Genomic DNA, 12,850 nt, shown 5'->3' on the forward strand with positions numbered 1-12,850 from the left:
AAACTGAATAAATATGAATGTTAAAAAACCTTTGTAAAGATGTTTTATTCAGGAGCAAACATTAATATACCAGTGTCCAAATTTGAATGCTATATATTGAGTGAATTGAAACAGCTCCCCTTCTCCTTTATATGTGTGTATAGTCTCCAATGTACAGTCTCACAAATCAGACTTTAGATTCATATCTATAACATAGCTATAGATAGTGGGAATGCAGGATCCAAGATAAGGGTTATGACTACCCTTTTCTATGTAGACAAGGCAGCGCTCCGTCTAAGCATTGCTACTAGTAGACATGGACTGCAGAAATTCATCTATAATGCTTTACATTGCAAAGTGTCTCCACTCATCCCTGCTTAACTCCCTCATTTTGTCGATGTGGGTTTGTGTATGTGTGTTCACCATAATGAATTGCATTCAATAAACATTAGGCTACATATATATTGTGTCGGCCATAGTGTCCAACGTCTGAGTTAGTTTATTTTGGGGAGCCTCAAAACAGCCATGGGGTGCCCAGGACTGCCCCTAGCCTCTGTCAGCCTTCAGAATCAGAATAATCAAGTATGAACTGCATCATTGGCTGCAAGTCGATATCTCAAGACGAATTGTCCTCGGTTTTTTGCAAATGAGGGCACAAAAGTGGATCGAACATTTCATGGAGGGCACGAAGTGTCAACTGCATGTACATATACTGGATGTAACTTGTTTTGTTTAATGAATTGCATTCAATAAACATCAACACCTATATATTGTGTCGGCCATAGTGTCCAACATCTGGGTTAGTTTATTTTGGGGAGCCTCAAAACAGCCATGGGGTGCCCAGGACTGGCCCTAGCCTCTGTGTGGTCTACACTGGCAACGTCTGCTTTCTCTCTCTTCCAGGCCTTGGTGTAGCTCCTCAACGCCCTCTGAAGTAGAAAAAGAATGAACACATATGCTGTGTTTCACATGTTCTATGTCATTGTAACCAGTTATTTGTGGGTGGGGAGGACATTCAGAGGAGAATTGCTTGGAGTGCAAACATAATGTGACATCCTGACCTCAGAGAGCTCCACCTTCCTCTCCCATACGTGGAAGGTGCGCTGCAGTCTCTTGTGCCGGTCCTTGACCTGGATGTATTCCATGACATCGGGCACGCTGCAGTCGTCCAGCTGGAAACGCAGCCTCTCACAGAGGGCCTTTTCCTTGGCACATTCCTGCAAGGTGGTGAGACGGGAACGTTACGTCACTGTGTGGGACAACATTCGGGAGAGGGGGAGGTTTTAGGAAGAGTGTTTGGGCAAAGGAAAGAAATTGGTAAGAACATTTTTTCAATAAAAGGGCAGAAGGAGGAATGGTTGCAGAGGAGAAGAGGGTTGGGTTGACTGCTTGTTGTCAACCAATCAGGTTCATGAATGACTGGCTGACCTTCTCGACCCGTTGAGTCTCTTCCTCGATCTTCGCCAGTGTCTCTTGCCTCTTGGTGATGTCGCGGCTTAGCTCCTCTGACTCAAGTGTTGCATTCTGCAGCTTGTTCTGTACGTATGTTCACGCGCACACACACACACACACATGCACACACACAAAGATGAGTTAAGAAACAGGGATATAAGAAAAATGTAAGAAAGGAAAAAATTACTTTGATAATATTATAAAACAGAGGGACAGTAGCCTCTCTTGTGACACGTTTGATGCACAAGAGAGCATGGAAGAAGGGCCTAATTAGATGGGCGGGCCTATCAGGCGCTGCCTAAGCTTTGATTGGGCGGCTTGGTCTTGAAATGGGTCTAAGGGAGGAACAGGCAGCTTGATGGACCAATAGCTTTCTTCGAACACGATTCCGATGGAAAACAGAATTGAGGAAGCTAGCCCGGTAAAAGCCATGCATTGGGTCTGCCTAGGATCTAGAGGAACAGGAAGGCATGAGCAGGGCACCTTGTATGAGCTGAGGTTCCTCTGTGCGGTAAAGGCCCGCTGCTTGGGTATCAGTAGTTCCCTCTTACACTCGGCAGTCTTCTCCTTGTGCTGACTGTTCTTGATCTTCAGCAACGCCATGTTGACCTAGAAAGAAATATGTGTAGTGCTGATCTGGTCCAACAAGGAATCCTCAATTATAATCAACACATAAGTCAGCCTTCAGAATTGGAATAATAGAGTATGAACTGCATCATTGGCTGCAAGTCGTTATCTAAAGACGAGTTGTGCTAGGTTTTTTGCAAATGAGGGCACAAAAGTGGATCGAACATTGGATGGAGGGAACGAAGTGTCTACTGCCTGTACATATACTGGATATACCTTGTTTTGTTCACCGCTGGTGAAACCTTTCCCAAACACACAGTATGAAGCACTTTTACTGGAAAAACCAAAAGCATACACTTATCCTGGGGAGTATAAAGTTTTTCGGTTCCCAATTCGTAAACACAGCAGCACACAGAAAAGTGTTATGCCTCCAGGCTTTTGACCGCTTTAATTTGATCTCTGGTACGAGGTCTGCAGTGCAGTAATTAACAATGTCAACCAATTTGACTCCCTCATGGTACAGTAATACGAAGCAATTCCAATATATTTGAGTATTTCCTTCTGGTACATTTCTGAAGTATTTGGTTCTACACTGGATACATGAACAGAGAGTGAGAACCTTCACAGTTTGGCCCGGCCCTCTATTTTAAGTTTGCACGAAAAGGGTGTCATGTGACTGCAAAAAAAGTATTTTCCCCTTCTCCCTACCCCCCATCTCCCCCCTCTTATAACACATCCATGTTGTCTTCCCTTCTCCCCCTCCCCGATACCTCTTTCAGGTCCTCATCCATGTCCTGATCCTGTTGGAGCTTAAGTTGGGGCTTGCGTCCTCGGACCTTCGACTTGTTTTTCAAACAATGCTTTTCCACCTGTGCTTCCTGTGTGCATGCACACACACACACGCACGCACGCACGCACGCACGCACGCACGCACGCACGCACGCACGCACGCACGCACGCACGCACGCACGCACGCACGCACGCAAAGATATACATACACACACAAACACACACACACAAACACAAACACATTTACATACATTAATTGCCTGTGTTTCACTCTAAATGGTCAAAGGTTTCACTCCAGAAAAACAAGTTCAGTTACCAAACAAAGACGCTGGTTGAAACCAGTGCAAGCATCTCATAGAGCTCCAATATTGGTTGGTTGATCGGCAGCATCTCTGACCTTCCTCTTGATGCTGTCCTCGATGTAGCCCAGGACCTTCTCCACGTCCATCTGGCCTTTGTTCTCTTCCAGAGGTTTCACCACGTCGCGCTCAAATTCAAACTTCTGCCTCCGGATCTCGGAGAGACGCAGCTCCGCTTCCTCCATGACAGCCTGGATGAGCCAATAAGCAAGGGGGGTTTAGGGGGGGGGGCTCATGGGTTCAGACCCCAGATGCGGCCCTCAGATAATCGATGATGGATAGCATGTGGCTTTGAGTGTGCGTGCGTGTGTGTGTGCGTGTTTGTGTTTTTGTACGTGTGTGTGTGTGTGTGTGTGTGTGTGTGTGTGTGTGTGTGTGTGTGTGTGTGTGTGTGTGTGTGTGTGTGTGTGTGTGTGTGTGTGTGTGTGTGTGTGTGTGTGTGCAGGGAGAGATAGAATGTATCATCAAAAGTTGTTTTGCTGTTTAGTTTACGGTACAGTACTTTGGCACTACCGTAGACTTGGTGTTAAATATTTTACACTTTCTACCAAAGAAAGAAAGAATAATAAGATGGACTATGGACACGGGAGAATTAACTTCACCAGGAGTTTCTTAACAGAAGAAGTTAAATGCAGAGAGGTTATGATGCAGAGAGAGTGCCTATGGCAATGTATGTGCTTAACTATATACCCCCATACGCATCTTCCTACCTTGTCGATTTCATTGCGTCGTTGGGCTTCCTTGATGTCTCTCTTAGTCTCCTCCATCTCCTTCTGGGCGATGTATATTTTCTGACGCAAGTCCAAGTGCTGCTCTTCGTATGTGTGCAGCAAAGAGACACAATGCATTGACAGTCTATTGGCATCTGCTTCCAACAACAACAATATTGATCATAAGGATGACTGACTCACCCTGGCAGGCTGAGGGGAGCCTTCAGCCATAGCTGGGTCCCCTGGGGGCTGGGGAGCCATCTCGTGAGGCCCATGGGGAGCTGTCTCCTGTGGCCCCTGGCGGCTGATGAATGCCTCCAGCATCGCGTGCTCTTCCTGAAGGAATCCATTAGAGAGCCTACAACAAGATGTGAACAGTAAACAAATAATAAATAACCCATTAGGACTTATTAAACAAGACGACAGGACCTCAATTACCCCTTAAAACCGGGCATAATTTTAAAATGCAAAGCAAACCCCTGCGAATTGCGAATATTGGAAAGAAGATGCTTATCGTTTTCTGTCCGGTATTGACGGTAAAGTCTACCTCCCCAAAATGTCTTAATTTATATATTGTTATCATCAATTTATATTACTTTAACTCCTCGACATTTTCAATAAGCAGCTTGTTCTCCTCTGTGATTGTCGGAGTCGCCGTAGCCTCGTCCGAGCCCATCGTTTCCATGGTGATTGTAAACGTCAGCGCGGACACAGCAGCGACATCCCGTGTTCACAGACTAGTTTTCATGCTCGTGCGCATCGATGACATCGACGCGGATCACTTATCCAACTAGCAGACATCCAATGGGGTCAGCGGAACCGGTACACCGGTACAGCCTTGCTGCATAACATTATAACATGCCCTCATTATATAAGGTAAGGTTGCTCTTCAAGTTATTTAACGTAATTTAAAAAACCCTTAGGCAGGTCCAGAATGGGTCAATATAGAAACTCATACTCACTGAAACCAATCATACTTGCCCTAATTACTCTTGATCTCTGGTCTGGGTCCAGGACATGGATGGACAAGGTGCAGCATGTGTAACTCAACATCTAAAGGGGAAATGAAACTAACCGTCACCATGTCAACTCTTTCAAAATAAATAACTCTTTCTTGGCAAATGGCAGCTTCAGCTTGGGGACCACCAAAGATAGTGCTGAGTTAGTATTTAAGTGTTTGCGCCTACAAACGCATGTAACAGCAAATTAACAACCAAACAGAACAGGCTTTGTGGTAACAATCTCAGTAACAACATCTTACCGTGTATGTTTCGATAATCCTTTACAGAAAATAGCCTTTCCATTGTTTGTTGCATGATAATACACTTTATGGTTTTGCATGTTGTGTATATATTATGTATTGAGTAGTGATTGCGATGAAGCATTTTTCTCCCTCTCCTATACTTCATTGTTTAACCTATCTAATAGCCTAAAGAAAACAGACCAGTAACTAAAAAATAACTAATAATGTAGTGCAACTTTAACATAACCTCAACAGAAGAAATTCAAAGTCATTCAAAAACGGCCAGGTTTAGCTGCAAAGACGACATGAAACCATGAGATGGCAGCAACATTTAAGTACCAGTTCCTTCTGCTGATTCTTTTACTTTAGGTTAAGAATCACTCCACAATGTTGTGACGTTACTACAGGACACAAGCACAGTATAAAATGTCTATAATATACAACAGTTTGGACCACTTCTATGTGATATGTGACGCAAGTATGTAGCCCAGTAAAAGTTAATGTCACCACCGTGAAGAAGGAACATTATGGTTCATTCATGCAGGACCTCTGATCTGGGGCCCCTAAATGCAGGGGGTGGGCTTGGCTCAGTCCGCTGTCTCTCTGAGGTCTGTCTGGAGACCCCATGGCCCGGAGAGCCTCTCACAGATTCATCCAGTAGGCCATAGAGTATTTAATAAAATCTAAACCAAACAGCAGTTGGATCTGAGCATTTGATTTAATCTGATCCTCGGACCTCAGCGCGAGCGTGTGAATAGTTAATGTTGAAGCACATGTTTCTTTTTTTGATCTAAACAAAGAAACTTGGTTTAACCGCGTCAGCATTTGTATGTGTTGGTTTGAGGTTTTTCAATGAAGCGTAGCAGCAGAAGGAAGAAAACAAAACAATCAGCAAACAGAAAGAAAAGTAAAGAAAGTAAACACTTTATTTCTCCAGTATAAAGCACATTCATAAAACAATTAATACAGTACTGAGAAAGGACAATTTCGAAAATATTAATAAGCTGGCGCCTATACAAATTGTGTGTGCCCGGAAAATGTCTCACAAATGTTTGGACTGAGGAGAAGAGAGATGAATGCAAACAAAGCAAACAAACAAACAACCTTATAAAAAACCATCAAAAGGGGAGCATCAGAACATAAAGATCAATTATACGTCATTCTCTGGTCACCGGAGCACAGTAGTAGAATCCATCAGGGCACACAAGAATATGAGGGGAGCTACACGTGGATGTTGAACGCACACCTGGGCTGCAGAGGATTTGTACTATTTGACTCCTTTCCAAATTACTTTTCTTCTCCAGAAGCCAGGCACTGATGAGGTCTAGGGGGCCGCGACGCTACCATGAGTTCGGACCTATCACACACCTGCATTGTGTGTGAGTGTGCATGTGTGTAATGTGGAAAGGTCAAGGTTCGATCTCCATGGGGAGTATGGTTAGGATGGTGTCCTCGTTACCACGGCGCACCACCACTCTGAGTGTGGCGTCCCTCTTGATGGCTGCGCTGACGTCCGTCGCCGTGGCAATCCGCTGGCCGTTGATGGAGATGATGACGTCGTGCTCTTTAAGGCCTCCACTGCACCGGGAACATAACAAATCAAATAATCAAAATCAAACCCAAACCACTCTCATCCGGTCACCTGCTGATTAAAGGTGCTGTAGATACTATCATGGTGAGGTGATTGAGGGCTATCATTTAGAGTGAAATGTGGTAAAAATTGCATGGCCATACGTCAGCTATGAGTGAGTTTTATTAGTGAATGCTCTGTGACAATATCTGTTTTGTGTTGACTGCGTCTCTCTCTGTATGAGCACAATTAAGATTAGCTCATGCAGAGATACATCCCTGATTGGTTCAGGGATGACACATGTACAAACATTTTCCTAATGGTGGCAATACAAGCTATTCTGTAGAGTCTACCATTCTTTAGTGTGTCCTATGTAGAGTGCAGAGGTCTTGAGAATGTGTTCTGTCAGTGTACCATTCTGTAGAGTGTACCATTATGTAGAGTGTACCATTCTAGAGTGTACCATTCCATAGAGTGTACCATTTTATAGAGTGTACCATTCTGTAGAGTGAACCATTCTGTAGAGTGCAGGCCCCACAATAGATGTTTTCATGTTCTAAGTAATAAAAATAGAACTAGATTGTATTCCTGGACGCATGAGAACATCCACTGCTGACGATGACCACAAACGTTTGTTTTGCCCGCTCTCCTCCCAATTATAAACCCATGATCATCAACAGAGCAAAAAAGGGCAACGACAAAATGCCAAATCCAACACAAAAAGAATCCTCATCAGCATATGACAGACAGAGAGTCAAGCCCTGCAGGGATGTTGAGGACGATGATGATGATAATGAAAAACACAAAAGAACAATGCCACAAAACCAACTGGCCCCAAAGCATAAATAAGTCCCCCAGGCAGGGGCAGAAGGGTGGGTTATTGTGGCCGTGGCCCCCTTCGAGCACAGCACTGGGTGACTCCACAGCCGAAGCCAGGCGGCCTCCCCTCCTGCAGGGAGGGGAGGCCGGGGGGAGGAAAGGGCTGACCTCGGCGTCTCTGAAGCGGCCCGGCTCTGCTCATGAGCTGCGGTAGCTGGCTGATTGAACTGGGCTGGGGTTGTGGGTGGAGGAAGAGGAGGAGGAGGAGGGGGCGGGATTCTTGAGCGGGCTTAGGAGGAAATCTGGAGTGAGCCCTTACTATGTTTTCCCTGGGAGCGTTGTTTGGGAGCTCAATAGGGTGTGTGGGTGTGGGGGGGAGCGGGGATAGGGGTGGGGTTGTAAGTGTGTGGTAGCAGGCAGATGACGGAAATGACAAAAAACTGTAGGGTAAATTAAAAGAAATGTATCTTCGTTTAGCAGTGAATGTGCCGAGGAGAGGGGAACTGGGGCTTTACAATGACTTCTTTATAAATCAGACCATATGTGTGGTGTGATGTGCCAAAGACAATATCTCATGACATAGAGAGAGAGAGAGAGAGAGAGAGACACAGAGAGAGAGAGAGAGAGACACACAGAAATCTGTGGCCTCGTTAGTCATAGAAACCCTCCGTTAGGAGGACATGACCCCTGCGGATGACCTTACGTGGCGGCCGGTGTCTTTGCGATGACCTCCATGACGTACGCTCCAGAGGTGATATCCGGGAAGTCCCGATGACGGCTCTTCAACTCTTTGGCCAGCCTAGGGATAAGAGAATAAAACAATCCACATGGCAGATATGATTTCCTCAGCAGAAAGGATCCGACCATTAGTAAGCATTTCAAGATTGAATCGACTCGTGTCTTATTTGTCATGCGTAAAGTCGTTACTATCGTGTTTCTACACACGCTCATTTCTTAGCATGGCCGTGTAATTTTAGCAGCGGCCTCCGTTCAGCCGGTTGCACTTATGCTCCAGTCTGGGTTTTATGATCGTTCACCGCGCAGTTGGACTGCGGCTGAGTGACAGCGGTAGGGACGGTAAACATTCTGTGTGGCGCTGGGACTGGGATGGAGAGCAGCCTACCCTGGAGTCAACGTCATCATCCGCACACCGATGTACTTCTTCTTAGCCGCCGCCCGCCCTAGAGACACGCCAACGAAACACCGAAGAAGAAAGTCAGTCGGCCATTGCTCTCGTTAAGAGAGGACGACATGCCTAGGACTTTCATGCCTTGGAGTCTTGTGTTGAAGAGACTATTCATATCATAAAGCCATCACCACCTTTGACCTAACAGAAAATACTCTTTAAAGTCACGATAAAGGTTATTTTTAAGTATTTAACAATTTCGGTACTAAAAACAGTGAACCACCTGGAACAGAACTTGCAACTCTGGCCTGGCGCTCATAGGACTCGGTCAGGAACTCCCGGATCTTGTCGGAGGGGATGGCGAAGGAGATGCCCGCCGTGACCTTCAGGGTGTTGATACCGATGACCTCCCCGTCCTAACGTGGCAGCGTGGTAGGGTCATGAGTATCGAGAGGACAGGACATGCAGGCTGTTAACTGCTGAAAACACCTATCTTATCCTTACCAAATTCACCAAAGGTCCGCCTGAGTTACCGTACTGTATGGAAAAAAAGGAAAGACAAAAGAACAAATATATTTGAATGTATATCATTCATTCATTCATTGATTCAAATGAGGTGCAATGAGACGATTCAGATGACTTGTCAAGACTGTGATTACAACACATGCAGTCTCGACTTGAGGCATGCATTGGGCTCACGTTGATGATGGCGTCTGTCTGGATGTACTCCATGTCTGAGTCCTTCAGGCCCAGGTCGCGGCCCGCACGCTGGGTGGTGCTGACTATCCCCGTGGTGACGGTGTTCTGCAGGGAAAAGGGGCTGCCGATCGCCACCACAAACTCCCCGGGGCGCAGGTCGGCCGAGCGGCCCAACGGCAGGACGGGGAGCTTGGACTGGAGGTCGCAGGGAGAGGGGGAGGAACAAGGGAGAGAGGGAGGGAAAGAAGAGAGAGAGGGGACGGGAAAGAAGAGAGAGAGGGGACGGGAAAGAAGAGAGAGAAGGAGAGGAAAACAAGGGAGAGACGGGGACGGAAAACAAGAGAGAGAGGGAGAGGAAAACAAGGGAGAGAGGAGACGGGAAAGAAGAAAGAGAGGGAGAGGAAAACAAGAGAGAGAGAGAGAGGGAGGAACACAATGGAGAGAGAGGGAGGGATAAAAGAGAGAGAGAGGGAGGAAAACAAGGGAGAGAGGGAGGAAAACAAGGGAGAGAGGGAGAGGGAAACAAGGGAGAGAGGGAGGAAAACAAGGAAGAGAGGGAGAGGGAAACAATAAGCAGACTTAGGACGGGAAGTGTGCTTTTAGCTTCAATGGATCACATGAATGTGTCAGTATTTCTCAGTTAATTTGTTCAGAAAAAGAAAAAGACATTGAGTCACTTTGTGTCATGTGTAAGACGATTTGTTAGACCTTCATGTGAAGCAGCTTTTAGAACGTGTATGGACAGGATATTAACTTAACCTCTATTTAAAGGTTTGAGATTTCTGATGGTTAACAGATGTAGAAGAGATTCAACTGTAAACCGTTAATCATTAATTAACTTGTTAAGAAGGGAGGGTTCACATATTTTCTTAAAAATTGTATAATGTGTAACCCTGTCTTACATAAATTACAATAATTAACATATGCTCTCAAGAGCAATTACTCTAATGGTCCTAAAAAACTAACGAGTCTTCAGTTTCTCTTGTGCGGGTGGTCAGTGAGAAATGAATCACTACAGACTAGAGAACCGCACGTATTCTAAACACATCCTACTCAACACAGTCATGAACAATTCCGAGGTACAACTGCGTACATAGAGGTGGTGCCCAGCAATAACCGGGAATGCCAGCAGCGACCCCATTCAGAAGCTTATAGCAATTTACGTTTTTAATGAATTGAACACTATACTAGAACTGGACAGTCTGGAAGCTGAGTGTCTTCATCATTTGGGGAGCGTCTGCCATTTGAACCACAGAAATGGACTGATGCTCAGCTGGCCACACTTAGTGGAAAGCCGGTTACTCAGGTCCTGCCTAGACACACAGACAGACGCACAGAGGATGGAGGAACCGACGGATGGAGCAGAAGATATATTTAGCCCGACACAGTGGTTTTGAATTAAAACGGTCCCGGCCGGTGTACAGTCAGGCGGCGCGGTGTGCAGGGCGTTGAGACATCCTGTCAGCGCAACACAGGCTCAGGAAAAAGAGATCCACTGCTCATGTGCTCCTGCCTTCCTGTTTTGTTTACCCAAGGTTATCCCTAGAAGACGCCTCATCCAGACAAGGTAACTGAGACAGCAAGACAAGCTGGCAAGGAAACCGGGGCATGTAGTTGTATATACGCACATCCTGGTCAGCTTCTGTGAAAACGCTCAAAGTGTGCGATTCTCAATGAATGCAGAACATCGACTTCACACCAGACGTATGTTCCTCACACAAAAGAGGCAATTGAGACTGACCAGCATAGTTTAAGACATGCCTGGCAACTCAGTCAGTGTTGAGTGATAGGGGACGTTATAATTAAAAGACCACAATGATAGTGATAGCCCACAGCTCTCACCCAGCCTCTAGCACCTCCACCGCCACGAGGGTTAAACAACCCTTCCTGTACCCCGTAAATACATAGAGTAAAACACGCACTCCCTCTCTCGCTCTCCGTCTCCCTTTCTCATACACACATACACACACATACATGTACAACCACACACACACATGCACTGATGCTCACACACACATACAGTCTCTCTTTCGCGCTTTCTCTCTCTTACACACACACACACACACACACACACACACACACACACACACACACACACACACACACACACGACAAACACCCCCAGACCCACACACAGCCTAGACCATAAGCTGGATGTGAGTCAGCGACGAGGCACTCAGAGCTGGAGTCCGCCCAGCGGCCATGGTTACGGTCACCGGTCCTGACAGCAGTGTGGTTGGATCATTGACCACAGGTGGCTTTTGAAATGACTTTATGTGAGACACTTTTACTGGCGGCGTGAGTGAGTGTGCGTGGGTGGGTGGATATGTGTGTCCGTGGGCATCTTTCTCTTCCTGTGCATGCGTGTGTGTGTGTGTATGTGTATGTGTATGTGTGTATGTGCGTGTGTGTGTGTGTGTGTGTGTGTGCGCGCGTATGTGTGTGTGTGTGTGCGCGCGTATGTGTGTGTGTGTGTGTGTGTGTGCGCGCGTGCGTGTGTGTGTGTGTGTCTTTATCTGTATGTGCATGCGTGTGTGTGTTTGTGTGTGTGTGTGTGTGTCTCTAACAGGACATTTCGAGTCAGCTAGCCGGAGCTGATTTGGTTAAGCCTCTTGTTGACTTTGTGTATGTACGTGAATTTGCGTCTCCTGACCCCACTCCCCGTGACTCGCCCATCGAGTCACAGACCTGAACTCATGTTCAAGTCTGGATTCAAGCGGACCTTAACCAAGCCTGAAACGCTCTCTTTAACACTGAGTGACGCAAAAGGAAGGTTGCACAAGAAATATAAATACAAAGGAGAGAAAAATCAAACAACGTCCAAAGGAAAATAAAGAACGGTTACAGACCGGCCAGCCTGGCAGCAGAACAGAATGAAGTCGTCACATGGTTCGTACCTATGGGTTCTGAGGATACTGTAAACTGTTAACATTGAGTTTAACATACTCAAACGTGGTGGTTTCCAACCATCCATTTTGTTTGGACCATGAAGAGTCCAACGAAACACAGGCTTTCATAACTGCCTCACTTCTCTTAGCTATACTTCCTTGCTCTATTTGGGAAGTGCATCTTAGGTAGACGCGGTACCCTGTGCACTGTTTGAGGGTCCTGTAGAAAATAGCTTCGGTTTCAGTTCTCATGAGCATTAAATCTAATAATAAGTACAAACACTTCAGAATCAAAACAATGATTTAGTTTGGACATTGTGTTGTTATCGTATAATACTAGAGTATATTTTGATATGTGCTAACTCTTACTTTCTGTGTGTTTACCATGATAAGGTTATGCTTCAGATCCAAGTTGTTGGCTTCTATATAAAGCATGATCACATTGCTAGATGTGATTTTGCAACACTGCCTAATGAACAACAGATTTCTTTGACAGCGGCTCGGAAAGAAACTCAAAGACCACCAAACTCTCGGGTCAGTGTCAGTTACATTTAGATATGGTAAGACAAATAATTGACTTCATTTCATATTTCAAATCACACTTTAAAACAGCAGTCAGAAGTGCTATTTGGCCAGGGCAGAGAAACAC

At 45.8% G+C, this 12,850-nt stretch overlaps 2 protein-coding genes across 2 annotated transcripts in view; both read right to left on the reverse strand.

The window, feature by feature from the left end:
- Positions 1 to 24: 24 nt before the first annotated feature.
- On the reverse strand, positions 25 to 4,856 carry ccdc113 (coiled-coil domain containing 113). Its single transcript, XM_056609818.1, has 9 exons — positions 4,453 to 4,856; positions 4,058 to 4,214; positions 3,857 to 3,955; positions 3,185 to 3,337; positions 2,769 to 2,876; positions 1,915 to 2,040; positions 1,408 to 1,515; positions 1,041 to 1,196; positions 25 to 908 (listed from the first exon to the last, which is right to left on the reverse strand). The coding sequence occupies exons 1-9, from the start codon at positions 4,539 to 4,541 to the stop codon at positions 780 to 782; spliced, it is 1,125 nt and encodes a 374-aa protein (XP_056465793.1). The 5' UTR covers positions 4,542 to 4,856; the 3' UTR covers positions 25 to 779.
- A 1,167-nt stretch (positions 4,857 to 6,023) lies between these two features.
- LOC130405059 (serine protease HTRA1A-like) overlaps positions 6,024 to 12,850 on the reverse strand; it is a 24,961-nt gene continuing 18,134 nt past the window's right edge. Inside the window, exons 4-9 of the mRNA XM_056610018.1 lie at positions 9,314 to 9,508; positions 9,119 to 9,151; positions 8,898 to 9,030; positions 8,612 to 8,669; positions 8,192 to 8,287; positions 6,024 to 6,677 (exon numbers count right to left, since the gene is read on the reverse strand). Coding sequence (XP_056465993.1) covers positions 6,509 to 6,677; positions 8,192 to 8,287; positions 8,612 to 8,669; positions 8,898 to 9,030; positions 9,119 to 9,151; positions 9,314 to 9,508 — 684 coding nt within the window. The 3' untranslated portion in view covers positions 6,024 to 6,508. The remainder of the gene's footprint in view (positions 6,678 to 8,191; positions 8,288 to 8,611; positions 8,670 to 8,897; positions 9,031 to 9,118; positions 9,152 to 9,313; positions 9,509 to 12,850) is intronic.

The sequence above is a fragment of the Gadus chalcogrammus genome, chromosome 15 (assembly GCF_026213295.1).
Source record: "Gadus chalcogrammus isolate NIFS_2021 chromosome 15, NIFS_Gcha_1.0, whole genome shotgun sequence".
NCBI lineage: Eukaryota > Metazoa > Chordata > Actinopteri > Gadiformes > Gadidae > Gadus > Gadus chalcogrammus.